General features: G+C 44.0%; 2 protein-coding genes across 3 annotated transcripts in view; both read left to right on the forward strand.

Moving 5' to 3' along the window:
• cntln (centlein, centrosomal protein) overlaps positions 1–1,138 on the forward strand; it is an 89,066-nt gene extending 87,928 nt beyond the window's left edge. The window contains exon 26 of the mRNA XM_069666458.1: positions 393–1,138. Within this exon, the coding sequence (XP_069522559.1) occupies positions 393–503 (111 nt within the window). The 3' untranslated portion in view covers positions 504–1,138. The remainder of the gene's footprint in view (positions 1–392) is intronic.
• Positions 1,139–10,089: 8,951 nt separating this feature from the next.
• Positions 10,090–14,277, forward strand: part of sh3gl2a (SH3 domain containing GRB2 like 2a, endophilin A1) — a 41,687-nt gene continuing 37,499 nt past the window's right edge. For both annotated transcript variants that reach the window (XM_069665685.1, XM_069665686.1), the window contains exon 1: positions 10,090–10,277. In XM_069665685.1, the coding sequence (XP_069521786.1) occupies positions 10,233–10,277 (45 nt within the window). In that variant the 5' untranslated portion in view covers positions 10,090–10,232. The remainder of the gene's footprint in view (positions 10,278–14,277) is intronic.

A 14,277-nucleotide genomic window follows, 5' to 3' on the forward strand; every position in this document is an offset into this window, starting at 1 on the left:
GGGCATGTGATGTTGCTGTAAGACTTATTTTAAAATGTGAGTCTGTCCTTTAATACTTTGAACATTACTGAACCCCTGACTGAGAGAAGAAGTAGAGTGTGGGTGAGTGTTGAAACTACTGCTGTGTAGCCTATTTTTCAAATGTCTTTGTCAGAACTCTCAACATGGCCGGTCCCTCAAAAGTTTCACACTGTTCCTCAGGCCCTCTCTTTGTTTCCACTGTTTCACAAAGCAGCAAATAGGCTCTCTGAAAAGCTGCCAGGTGTCAAAAATCTGACTTTTTAACAGTGGTGCATTTGTGTGTTTTCCTCATTTTCTCTTTTTTTTTTTCCTCTCTAACCCCTTTTACCGCCGCCCCCACACCCTTCTTCTATCTCTCCCCTCCCCTGCAGATCCCCTCTGCCGGCCAGCTAATGGAGGCTGTGCGCGTGAAGATGAAGGAGAGGAAAGTGCTGACAGAAGAGCTGGCCACGCTCGCAACACCAGTCAGCGAAAAAGCCTGACTCCCTGGGCTGAGGCTGGGAAAACTGTCATCCTCTTCTTTTTCTCCCTCCCTCCTTCTCTCCCTCCCCGGTTCCCGCTCAGTGGGAGCTGGGCTGAGCCAAGCTGAGCCGGGGCAGCAGAACCAATATTTGTGAGAAAAGCGCTGTAGACTCACTTTGGGCCAGTGGCTCGACACAGCAGCCCTGCTTTTGTAAATGAGCCCTCGACATCTGTGTTAGCGCTCAGTGCACTATGTCTATCAGACAGGGCCCTTTAGCGCCAAGCTAATTTACAGTGCAGCCACTCTCCCTCACTCTCAACGCAGACCTGGGGTGATAAGGCAAATGCTTACGCTAATGTTTGAGTTAAAGTTTTTTTTTAAACTATCTTTTCAGTCTGCCCCTAATTTATTTGGCACCCCAAGGACCTTAGGGTGCAGGGACTGGACCAAGCAATGCCAAGTCGACAATTTGGGAAAGTGAAGAGTGCAGCGCAAAGCAGAATATTCACTATATATCCATGATCAGACCTGATGCTACACTGTCCAATGCTTGACTTTAATCCATCAAATGCACTGCAAGTATTTATTTCTGAAGGAAGTTATCTTTTTTTAAGGTTTGTTACAGCTAAGTATTTGTTCTGCTGATAATTTAATAGGTGATTATGTTAAATATTTATTGTTTTCTTGTGTAAAAACTGTTTTAATTTCTAAATAAAAACCCATTAAACTGAAGTTTTGTTCTTTATCGTCATGCTGCTCTTTGTCTTTTGTTTTTCCTCCGCTGCAGCAGTTCAAAGGACTGTCAGTCAGTGTGTGATGGTGACTGAGGATGCTTTGGTGGACAGCAGGGTTCTCACACCTCTCCCGTGATTGACAGCTGACTGTTGGCATGGTTCCTGTCTGTAACAAGTGACCCCTGCTGTTGACATCATTAACAAGGGTCCACATGGGCTCACAGCACAGCAGAGCACAGGGGTGTATTGGAGGAGTGGCTCCATCCTTGACATATCTACCTCCAACCCCCTTTTATCTGTCTCCCCCTTTTTCCTCCCTCTCTTATTATTCATTTTGAATATTAAACCATGATCCTGGTCTCCTCTGTCCTTGAGTTGGCATCCTACACTAGAGACCACACACTCCTCCCTCCTAGTCATCCCTTTCTTTATTAAACTACTTTCTTTACCTCTGCTAGCTTTTGTTTTCCTCTTCACCACTTCCCTCCTTTCTTTTTGTTATGTATAATTAACAATGGTGTGAAGAAGCCTCCGTTCAGGAATTAAAAAGAAATAATTCCACTTTTTAATCCCCCTCCCTCCTCAAATATATGCTAATGATGTCGTTTTCCTTTATCTTTTTATAATAAAGGATTAGGCCAGGACTGTCTCTCGCTGCAACTCGGGGACCAATTTAGCTGGGATCCAGGAGAGACAAACCCTTGTGGTTAATTACCATTCATTAACATAGTTTGCATCTTTTCTTCTTCTCCAATACCCAGGAGCCAGCTATTGTCAATATTTGTCCCATATAAATTCTGCAGTTTTTTTTTCCCCAGTCACTGTCCTCCAGCGTAATGCAGCTAATGACAAACATTAATAACTCAGAGAAATCCGGTGGCGCAGTGGGGATACAAGAGCAAAGCATCGGTGCCACGCAAATTATCCGGGAGCCCCCACCCCTCGCTGTCTCACTGTGTCTGTTTCTCTCTCTTCCTTTTAGCCTGTAATGCATAGTCAACATGTTTGCTCGCCGAGCCCCGGCCTCGGCTGACACACTTGTGCTATTTCTGTGACATATTCAAATGCGGGGCCCCCTCAGCTGGTACTCCCTTGGGTTTAATTAACCTGGCCTTGCCTCTGACGCTCCCTCAGTGAAGACGTTAAAACGATCTTGAAAACACCCTTCAAACCCCCGCCCCGCCCTAAACACACACCCCAATGTCTTCCACCAGGCGCTGTATGTGATTTATCTCTTTATTTTCTGTGTAGGAATGGCGTGCCATCTTTTCTTCTCTTTCACTCTCTCCTTGTCTTTTCTTGTACAGCTCTCATTAAGAGAGCTTTCCTGTGGGACTCACTTTGATCAGTAGTTCCAAATGCAAAGTTTTCCTCCGTTCCCCTTTTATTCATTCCAACACAATCAACTCTGTGTCATTTTTTTTCTCCTGTGTTTATCTCTTTCTCTCACCCCGACTCCCTTTCAAATCCAACAATTTTTTCTCTCCTCTGTTTCCTGAAGGAGGTTGTTCCTGCAGGGGTAGAGGAGGTCAGGGTCACGGGTTGACTTTGGGGTTGATCGATGATTTGTGTATGTGTTTGTGTGTGTGTGTCCCAAGGCTTCTCTGTTGTACTTTTAAGTTCCTTCGGTGTGGTGTGGGTGCATGCCACTTGGGTGGGAAGGCGGGTAGCAGCACAAAGAACAGTCAAAGCACAAACTGAGGATTCCTGTAGCCTCCAACTGATGCACAATTAGTCCTCGCAGATCTCGTCAACCAGCTGTGGTGTGAGTAGAAAACAGCCTCTGGTGGTTTCCCTTACTTCACTGACACACTTTCACAGCTATCGCTGCCAATACATCAGTCTGCTTTGATATCACACACGCAGACACTTGGCGCTGTCTTAAATAACAAGGTACTTGTGACATTCAGCCAAATGTGTTTTTGACAAATGTATAATGCAGCATGTTTACACATTTCATTGTGTCTTTCCTTCATGTTTGGTCCACAGGGAGACGGCTCAGAAACAAAAGGTAGATGTTTGTGTATGACAGAAATCTCTCCAGGCTTTTCTATTGACTCCAAACTGTGGCGTGAAATTTTTGCCAAGAGCCTAATGATATTATGTTTTCAACTTTAAGATCCCAGATGTGAATCTTCACCGTATCCATGTATAATTTTCTTTTTCATTACACCAGATGCCACCTTTAAAAAAAAAAGGGAATCCCACTCTCCTGATGCACATATGCTATGTATACAACCTCATTGATCTTCACTTGAACAAGTCCCTTATCCTCCTCTCCAGCGCTCCAGACATGAAACGGCAGCAGATTATGGGTGGATGCGGCCCGCCGTGGGAAGCTAGGGAGCAGATAAAAAGGCCAACCACTCGGGGGAATAAAGCTATGTTTTGATGCTGTGTGATAAGGCAGAGGCATAAGGGGAGAGGAAAGGGAAGTTACAGGATCTATATATATATATATATATATATGGCTTCCCTGTTTTGGGTTTCTCTCCCTTCCCTCTCACCTCTTTGTCTTGTCCAAGCTGTTCCTGCACTTTTCTTGTTCTTTGACACTCACACTTTCTCTGTCCCCGTGGACTGTCCTAAGCCTTGCTCATGGCTGCCGTCTCTCTAAAGCCATGGCCTGAGCTCTCGGGCAGGAAAAAAAGAGAAAATGAGAGAGGGGTTGATCTCGTCTCTAATCCACTCTCTCTCTCAGCGTAGGAGGGAAACTGCAGTCCTCAACATCACCTCAGAGAGAAGCGACTCTTTGAATGTGGCTCCCTGAACCCTCTGGTGTCCTTGTGACTAATCTGGGCTGTTGTCTCCAATGGTGTAGAAAACGTGGCTCCTAATATCACAGATCAGTCAAACTGTCAGTCTTGGGTGCACTACAGTATACTGTTGTCAGTGATTTCATGCTTTCAAGTAAGCCAAGCGTCTGAGCTGTGGATTTCTCTTCTTCTTGGGCTCTGAGTTCATCCGTTGGCACACTGTCCACAGAACCATTGTTGTTGTGTGCGTCCAACATCACAGACAGTTTAAACAGCATCAGTCTTCATTGGATGTAGCTGTTGTAAAATAGGCAGCCATCCTTTGTTTTCTGCTCCAGCATGTATAATAACACGTTAGTCTGCTGTGTATAGCTCCTCAAAGCACCTCTCCACCTTGACTAACTTTTCCAAGCGCTCATTAGCGGACCGGCTGAAGTTTGGAGGGTATGGAGCGGGCTGGCAGATTACCCCCTGTAAAGTAGCACACCTCAGGTAATCACACTAATGAATTCAAACACCCCCACTCACACCCCATAGTCCTTTCTCCTTTTCCCTTTACCTACTTCTTCCTTTCTTCCACAGTGGCGGGTCGGCGCAAGAAGTGCCAAACAACAAAGAAGTGTTTGTTTGCATAATATTAGCCCTGCACGCTCGCACACAGTGGCGGGGGCCTGACTGCAGGACCGACTGGAGGCTTCCCATGAACACAGGTGGAGCAGGCCGAGCATCACTGGGACCAATTAGAGCAGAGCTCAGGTACATTAGCATGTTTGAGTGGAGCGGGCTGGCGTGGGGATCTGTAGGCCTTGTGAAACACACAAACACATGACCATGGCCTGTTGTGTGTTAGCTGTTCGTCTCCAGTGACACGGCTGGCATATGTGTGACAAATGACCCCCGGCCTGCTGCTGTCACAACAAATCCGGACTCTCCATCTCCACTGAAACAGATATTTCACACACATACTGCAGCTTTATTTAGAAGCAAGTTGTCAATTTTATTTACGATCAATGACCTTGTACTAATGTTTTAGAGATTAACTTTAAAAGCTCAGATCAGTTTCTCTGGGATTGTTGCCTTTAAAAGTGACTAAAAACAAACTGGAAGTTTATTTACGCAGACAAATAAAAACTGTAGCAGGTACAGTCTTGCTAATCTAACATTGTAAATATGAGGTAACAGTTATATAATATTAATTCAGTAAAAAAAATGAAGAATCCCAAACTGTTTCTAAGCCCAGACATCAATTTCCTGCACATGCCCTCTTCTGTCCTCCTTAAAACTGTCACAGAGCTGATTCCTGATCAGCTGCCTCAAACACCGTAACTTGCTCCTCAATGCAAAAGGATCAGAGGTTTCAGTCCAGGTTACTCTTGGATGTCTGAGCTTTTAACTTCACATTTTCCTTAAGAGTGATCCCTCACACCCTCCAAAAGCCGCCTGCACCTCTCATACTTGTCGTAGCTCATGATCATGAAAATATCTGCGTTTATGAGAAACATTCAGAGGAGTCTGAAAGCTTTGGGGTTTGATTGGGCTGTCTTGGTTTATGTGACTTACAAATGTCGTACTGAGTTCCTGATCCTTGCTTATTTATTGGTAGAAATGGGGTGCCAGTTGTTTAAAAAAAATGGGTGTGAAGTGTGTACCCAGATCATCAGGGATATAACTACACTACAACATTATACCTGAATGATAGAAGGAATTATCTAAACCAGTAGTTCTCAACTGGTCGAGCCTCAGGACCCAACACCAGCTCCTTTATGACAAAGTGCGAGCCAAATTTTGAACATTTTCAACTACTTAAATAGATTTGATGAAAAATGGTGCAGTTTGGACCTAAGACGAGACGATACACCGTGTCAACTTCACAGAACACAGCAGTGTAATAGTCATGCAAAATGACCAGCAGGTGGCAGAGCATTAGAGGGAAATATTCCTTCCACGAGTCATTCAATTAGCAGCCGTTTTTCAGCAGAAATAAACTAAAAAAGTGCAACAATAATGATACTACCTTCGGGCTCATCAAGTTTCAAGCATGTAAATGTAACTACAGCTGGGATTACCCAATCATAATTACATGGAGTGTGAATAAACTACATTACTACTGCACGCACGTCATAGGAAACCCATGTCCTTCAACATAAAAGCGCAGCATAGACTTTTAATACCAGCTCTTTTTCAAGCACACATCCACCACCCACTTTTGGGTCCCGACCCACCAGTTGAGAACCACGGATCTAAACAATTGCAGATTTCATCCTACTCAGGGCCAAAGAGGCCGCCAGGAGATACAAGAGAGTTTGATGAATTCAGGACTGCATCTCTGCTCTTTAGTTCTGTTAAGCCCATTAAACGACCACCAGAAAATACATGTTAGCCCCCTCAGGTCTGAAGACATTTGCTGTCCTAAGTCACAGAGTTCAAGCGTCTCTGGCACATTTTCCCTTGTCAGAGTAAGATAAGCATTAGTTTGACAGATATTATGTCCTTTAGATCAGGCCAAAGGGGAGGGATATTTATTCTATTTTAATAGCACTACTATTTTAATAGCACTGAATTTCAATACAAGTAGGTATTTGGAAATTAATCCAACATTTATTGCAGATATTAGTTCCAATTTACGCTGGAAAAAAACCATCTCTATGTTTGACAGTAACAGTTACCAACTTGACTCCAGTTGAAGCGCTAATAAAGTGAATAGCAACAATCTCATATCTCACTTGAGCTCAGCCTCCATCTGTCCGTACAGCACAGGTGAGATTTATCGTCTCGTGAGTGAAGACAAATGGACACTCACCTCCGGCCACACACACACAGCTCACTGAGCCGTGGGACCGAGCACTTCATCACAGCTGCCCGCCGAGGCCAGTGGGCAGGAAAACTGAGCAAAGACCTGCTCTCAGGTCACTGTCAGCCGGTCTGATGTATCACTCGTGCGTTCTCTGTGAACCAATGAGAGACACTCGGACAAAATACATGTTTGGATTACAAGATGTTCGTAAAATATGGCTGATATACTCTCATAGCTGTATGCTTTCACTGACATGCTGTGTTTATACGTGTTGCACGGCAGGTTTTACCCGGTTGCATTATCATTTCTTACCACTAGGTGGAGGCAAAGTATCATACTTTTTATATTACTGGAGAACAGACGCACATAGCAGACATAATTACACATCACATAATGTTTTTGTGACATAATTTTTATAGAATATCATTTTTACATCCGTATAACGAACTTTGACCCTTGATATCCTGGATTTTTTTATATAGGTGTTACTTTTGGCTGTAGCCCTTGCTGAATTTGTGCACTGTTGGTTTTTAAAAATCGTGCTTATCTCCATTTTCATGTTTACTATTTGTCTTTGAAATTATTGTTGGGTGTATTAAGTGCAATGAATAGGTTGTTGGATACACACAGCTCATGAAGATTCCTTCAGTCTCTTTGTATGTGCAGGAATGCTCCACTGGATGGCGCTACTAACATAACAAATGTCTCTAATCCTTCTAAACCTGCTGTGGTGGAATTTGGTCATTACGCGAGCACAGAATTAGTCACTATGAAAAAAAAATAGAAGAAAAGCAAAATAATATGAAGCATCAATCAAACCGTGGCGATGAAAGTGACAGAGTTTGCACTTGAGGAACAAATTAATTTTTTAATTGATAGATGTATTTACATAAGGGATGTGCCATGTGTGTTTAACTGTCAATATTGAATACACATGCACATCTTGTACTGTGTTGATTGATCGCACACAGTCTGATGTGTCATGCAGCAGCAGCAGAGACATTTGTGGCTATTTACATTGTGAAAGTTTACATACACGAACGTCAGCAGGTGTATAGTGTCAGATTGTCATATTTTTTATGGCACAACATGAAGATCTACACCCAGGCTGTGGTCTGATGGTGAAAAATACACCTCCCACACATGTACACTACACACTTTAATTACAGTCATTTATTCTTATACACACACGCTGTGTTTGCATTTCACCTCCTCCCATCTCATTACTTCAGAAGAAATGAGCCGTGTTTAAATGCTATAACAAGATTTAAAAGGAAGAGGTATGAGGTAAAAGTATGGTAATAGATTTAGATTTAATGCTGCTTCTGTCATCAATTTCATTTCCTAAACACTTTCACATAAAGCCTACAGCCTAGATTAGTATAATTTGGACAGTTCACAGCCACAGATACAGCCATATTTAGGATTTCATAGCCTATTTGGCGGTCGCCTGATTCCAGGCCTGCTTCAGTGGCCATATGGGCTGCATCTCTGAATGTCTGCCCGAGTAGTCCAACCACAATCAGACCAGCCATCTGGCGTCGAGGCGCTGCCGCTGAGCTGACTAATGTGTGCAGGTGACTTCTTAGCTTTAATTCACAGCCATTACCCATTATTCCTGCAGATTCATGCAGGTTTTCTAATCGAATCAGCCGAAGAATATCAAGATGACCTGTTTAGTTTGGTCTGAGTAGCTTAAAAGGGGACAGAGACATTTTGGCTAAAATGTTATTAGGCCTACCACAGCAGAAATTACACATTTGGTCTGGTACAAGTCATCTCAGTTTATCCAGATCCATATTTTCTCTGAATTAAATTCAGCTTTGTTTCAAATAAACCAGGTTTCTGTCCTGATCTTAAAACATAAAGACATGCTAATTTTAGTGCCAAAGAAGTTTTATGTGTCACGCACCAGCAGAATTAGAGGAGGTGTCACCAGTAGGAGATTAGAGAAGTTCATGATCTTACCTGCGATACTCAGACAGCAAACAATGGTTTTGTTTTCTATAAACTTTACTTAAAGCTGCTGTGAGGAACTTTTGGTTTGTGTTGATTTTGGCGCCCCCTGTGGACAGAGCCGTACCGCTTAAGTGGTGGTTTATTACATAAAATCTCCTCCTGCTTTCTTTAACAGTCATATGTATCATTCAATTTAAATTTTTGCCCTGCAAAATGTCAACAAAGGCAGCGTGCAGTTAATTGCTTTGCTGACACCTACACCCCCCCCACCCCCCACCAGCAGTTTCAGGCTTTAAAAATAACTATCAATCTTGTCGCTGATGATCTGGTTTGCTTTTGTAGCTCATATAGAGTAATCAGAATTAATTTCAGTCTGTTTCATAACCAGTGAAAAACTCCTCACAGGAGCTTTAATTGAAATGTTATTCTCCACAATATTAAAAGTTTTCTTTGGTTTCAACTTGCAGCATGAAACAAAACAAAGTCCCAGAGGTCCATTCTTAGTGCTAAGGAAAATTTAGCAACTGCAGTTGTATCAGAAGAGAAGAGCGACTAACTCTGCAGAGAGGTTGAATCTTCCACTGCCATTTCTGGGGTCAATGATTTGACCTTTCACATTAAATACAGTAAATATTTTTAATATGTCAAGTTACAGTAACATATAAATGTAATCTTTTGGGGGTTTTTTGTTCAGACAGGAAGTGCTTAAAATCGCTTGAGTTGCCTTTTATAGGCCTAAATCCTCTCAGCAAGTCTTTCTTTTCTTTTATAAACACCAGTTTTATTTATAGCAATATCTTCGTGTGCCTGTGTTTTCTTTTTACTTTTTACTTTTTCACCATGAAGATTAAACGTCACCGAGGGTGTAGAAAAGTAACAGGGCTTGGGAGTGTCTGGAAGTTGTCTCTGCTGTGATGGGCGCTGTCCAGGGTGCTGGAGAAGTCATTGACTCTCATTACAGGATCAGGCACTAAGACTAATCTTAGGTGTATATGCTTGTGTGTTGTAGTCTTTCTTGCTAGCTTAAAGCTTTCTTTCTTTGTTTCTTTTTCCCAGGAAATAGGAGTGCTAAATGTTCTTTTCTTAGCATCCTTTCATACTGTCAGATGAATTCAATGGAAAACTCAAACTCTTTGTCTCCGTCCCCCACTTCGCCCACACTGATTCCCGTCTTTGTCCTTCTCCTAAACGAGCTTAGATAAGAAAATACCTCAGTCTCATTTAAAGTACCGAGTCCAGTCGTGTTGCGGAGGCGGCCGCTTTAAATGGAGCTGGCTCCGACGTCAGCGCCGTTTTAGACATGTGGCTCTGACATCCAATAGCCTGCTCGCGGCTTTAGTCAGCCCTTTTCTCTCAGGAGATCCCTCTGCTGAAGACCAGCGTAGACAGGGGTTAGCAACGGCCGCACGACCATCACCAGACACAGCTAGGACCGAGATTTTTCCTCCTCTCTCACACCTGCAGCACCAGTTCATATCTCCTGCTAGAACCACCGTGTAGCGACCATGTCTGTAGCGGGGCTGAAGAAGCAATTCCACAAAGCCACTCAGGTAAGAGGACACGACGTTACGCACAGCAAATCCCAGCAGATCTTCATGTTGTAGTGTCACGCTGATGGAGAACAGGTGGCGTTTATACAGCAGAGATTTCCCTATAATCGTGTTTATTTTAAATGCCCTCTGTATGCTGCTCACATGTAGCAGAGTAGTGTAGTTGTGCTCCATCTTTTCCCTCTGAATCTCTTACTCACTGCTGTCCTGGTGCTGAAATGTGCTCCCCTGAAAGGACTGGCGTGCTGCAGCATTGCACCAACAGAATCATGTATTACTCATATTACACGATGCACCCTGGCTTGTTACTTAATGTGATTATTTGATGCATGACGGGGAGTTACACGATAATAATTCATGTCATGTTTCTGCTCGGCACGACTCTGCGATGGTAGTGATGATAGTGATGCGTAGGGACGTCAGATCCTCCCGGTACCCTTCAGATGACATTCCGCGCAGGAAAGCAGCAGAGCCGCAGCTCATGGCAGCCACGCTCGCTCTCATAATGCGCAGGTTGTTGTCCTGGGCGAAGGACGGTTTTAACCGTGGTTTCTGTCAGCCAATAACAGTGGGAACTCCGACGCGCGAGATGTTATGCAATCGTTAAGTGCGCCTTGGCGGAAATCCGCTCCTACCAGCAGCGGCACGCCATGACCCCCGCGCCCTCTAAACGCATTTATCGCCTATTGCGGGACAGCAGTGATGAATTAAATCATGGCTTCCCTTTCTAATGCTGAATCATCTGTTAAAAGATAAAGGCCGCAAACGCAGGACACATTCAGTTCAAGGTTACTCAAAGGCTCCGTCAACCCCTCCCAGACATCTCAGCATCTTGTTTTGCACCCAGGAGCGCAGGCTGAAGAGTTTTTTAGCCATCAGTCACTCTGGAGGCCGTCACAGTGGAGGCCCCGGGTCACAAATAGTCTTAAATGAGATCTTGATGGACAGATCCGTCCCCTGCAGCAGCTTCCCACCAACTCCAGGGTGTTCATGGACTTTTAACTGTGAGCTCCAGCAATGTGTGTGTGTGTGTGTGTGTGTGTGTGTGAGGTTGCCTGTTTCTCAGTGAGTCACAGTGACACTGACAGGAAGCTTCCGGCCCTGCACAGCAGGACACCCGGAGCCTGGCTGAGTCACACACACACACACACTCTTTTCTCGCTATTTGTTCTCCAGTTCACCCAGTCCCCAAATGGCCTCGGTTACAGCTCCCAGTTTGCATCATTCCTCATCTTTATGAGCAATTGAAACTGAAAAAGGAGGAGAGGATGACTTAATCGTGACACTGATAATAGTGTATCTGCTGAAGGTCATCGTTTGCAGATATTAGACCCTCTTAATTGCACGTTAGACCTGAAGTGTGTTAATCTACACAGTTAACAGCTGGGGTCCAATATGGTGACTCATGACGTTGTATTTATAGTTAATTTATGCTTCTGTGACACTTACAAGGCTTGTGTAGATGACACAGGTAGGTAGTTTACATTGCACATTCTTGAAGAGCAGCACTGGACGACCATTTGCAGTTTGATTATGTTTGAAGATTAAATAAAACGAGGAAATAATTGCAGGCGTGCCTGTTCTGCTGTTAACACACTTCTCAGTTTTAATCAGGAGCTCATCTGATCAGATTGGAAGTCGACAGCAGCCCACTCGGGGCATTAGATGGCTGCACAGATTGTGTTAATGCCGTGTGATGAGTCTATTGTCACTCATTAGCAGAGCGCTGTCTCTCCCCGTACATGGGGAATGCATCTGTGTGTGTGTGTGGCAATGTCGCCTTAGAGCATTCATATCTGTAAATATGCATACAGTTATGTATCTCAGTGTGCATGCATAAAGAGGTGTGCCTGAGTGTGTAAATATGCAGTGATTACGCCTGAATTTGTACATTTGTACAATTTGCACAGTCTTCATTACACAGCTTTATTCCCCATGAGAATCAGTCAGCTCGAGGCTCAGGGTTAGCTCTCTCTGTGGTGTCCTGCCGTCTGTTCCTCTGTGCTACACCCCCCCTAACACTCCAACACACACACGCTGTCTTCTTCCCCAGACTCTCGGTGACAGAAGGCTCCCTACGACCCCTCTGTTCCCGTGCCACAGCCCCGTAATCCAGACCCAGACCCACAGCAATCTGGCTACTTAAACACACATCCTCCAACCAGACCGAAGCAGTACCCCCAAGCCAGCATATGAAGAGGGGGTCACAGGGATTAAGGGACGGGAGCAGGGATTTGAGAGAATCAGATGAGAGGTTGGCAGAATGGATAGTGACATTAAAGAAGTATTTTCTTCCTTGCTGAAGTTAGATGACTGTAAGCTACAGGCTTAGTTTAGCATACAGATTGGAAACAGTTAGCCTGGCTCTGTCCAAAGGCTACACAATCATTGTTATGGGGGTTTACACCCTGGACTATTTTAGGTAACTTCCTGGAAACGTCACTGGTTGCAACTGGTCCCAGCTGAGAAATAGTCCAGCAGATAATCCTCCATTTACCAGCAAGCTTCAGTTTTGGTGTGGAGCGAGATGTGTCATGTTAATTAATGAGTTTAGCAGCTGCTGGTGAGGCTGGTGCTGCCTTTGGGCAGAGCTAGGGTATTTGTTCCCCCCTTTTAAATGAGGAGTGGGTTAAATCCTCTATCACAGTGTCGATAAGTTCATACAGCAATTGTTTTTAGGAACAGTTAATGGAAAAGTAACCAGTGGATGATACTATATCACTCTCTGGCAGACCAACCACTGCTGGCTGATGGAAAACGCGCCACTAACTGGGCGCCGCCTGTGATTTGTTCCGCGAAAGTCGCCACAGACATCCAGTCCGTAATACTGCAGATGCAAAGGCTTTCATCAGTGGGCCATAGGCTCAATCACCATTGTGTTACCTCATTTAAAATCTTCAAGATTATTACTTTAAGTTAAGTCAACTTTTGTTTTAATTCTCTTGATACCTGACAGCTAGCAAGAAATGAAACTGCACTGTGAAAAATAAAGAAGAAAGGTGTAACTGTACCCTGTGTAGGCCTTTTTTAATTCTGTGGCTTTGACACTTTTACAGTTGGATAATTGTCTAAATCCATCTTACTCTTGCTGGTTTCTCCAAAGTTGCCTACCCCGGCTTTAACGTCACAACAAGCCATTGTCATAAAATTGATTCCAAACCATATAAAAATCCAATATTGGCTCGGAGCCGCGATGCTCACTGATTTGCAACATAGGCCTCAATGCTTTAACCACCGCTACTAAAGTGAACACTGCCTCTGAACAAACTTCTAAACTTGCTAAATGTATTAAAACATTGTGATGAGCTTCTGTGATGACATGCAATCTTGAGTGAAATGAATGGAGCTGCAATAACATCCACCTGCTCCATTACAGGTAGATTGGAACAGATTGCACATCCTCAATTGCTGCATTGCCCATATAGCCCTGTGCATCTCTAATTGCTAATTAGCTGTGCATCTTAGTCTAAAGTTAAATGTTCAGCATCTGCTTTGTGAGACGGAGAATCCCCTTTCTTATGCGCAGAGGCCTGCAGCAGTTCTTCATTACAGACTTTCTGCACTCTGCAGAGGGAAGCGGCTCATAAAAGGCAGAAAGCCGTGAAGTTACTGCATATTTATGCCATTCACTCACACACACAACCTCAGTTTCACCTTCTCACATACATCACCGCGTAATTTATCTCACACGACCACAATTACACTTTTCCCTGACGGAAGACGTCTCTCTCCCGACCAAGGACGCCGAGGCTCTGAGCGGTGCATAAATAACGGGGGCCATTTTAAAGAGAATGGAGGCACAGTGCATGAAGGGTAAAAACCCGGCAGGTCCAGCAGGAAATTGGCTTTAAAAGAAATATTGAATTAACCAGCAATCCATTGCTCAGTCTCACTCTGACTATGTTACAAAGTGGGTTACTTCTGCACACACTGTGATAGATTTGTCATTTCTCCCCCGAATATTTTAAGCTCAGAAAGTGTGTTCACATGTGCCGTGTTT

The sequence above is a fragment of the Semicossyphus pulcher genome, unplaced genomic scaffold, assembly GCF_022749685.1.
Source record: "Semicossyphus pulcher isolate SPU_LCO1_2020_fin unplaced genomic scaffold, fSemPul1.0.p SCAF_17, whole genome shotgun sequence".
Taxonomy (NCBI): domain Eukaryota; kingdom Metazoa; phylum Chordata; class Actinopteri; order Labriformes; family Labridae; genus Semicossyphus; species Semicossyphus pulcher.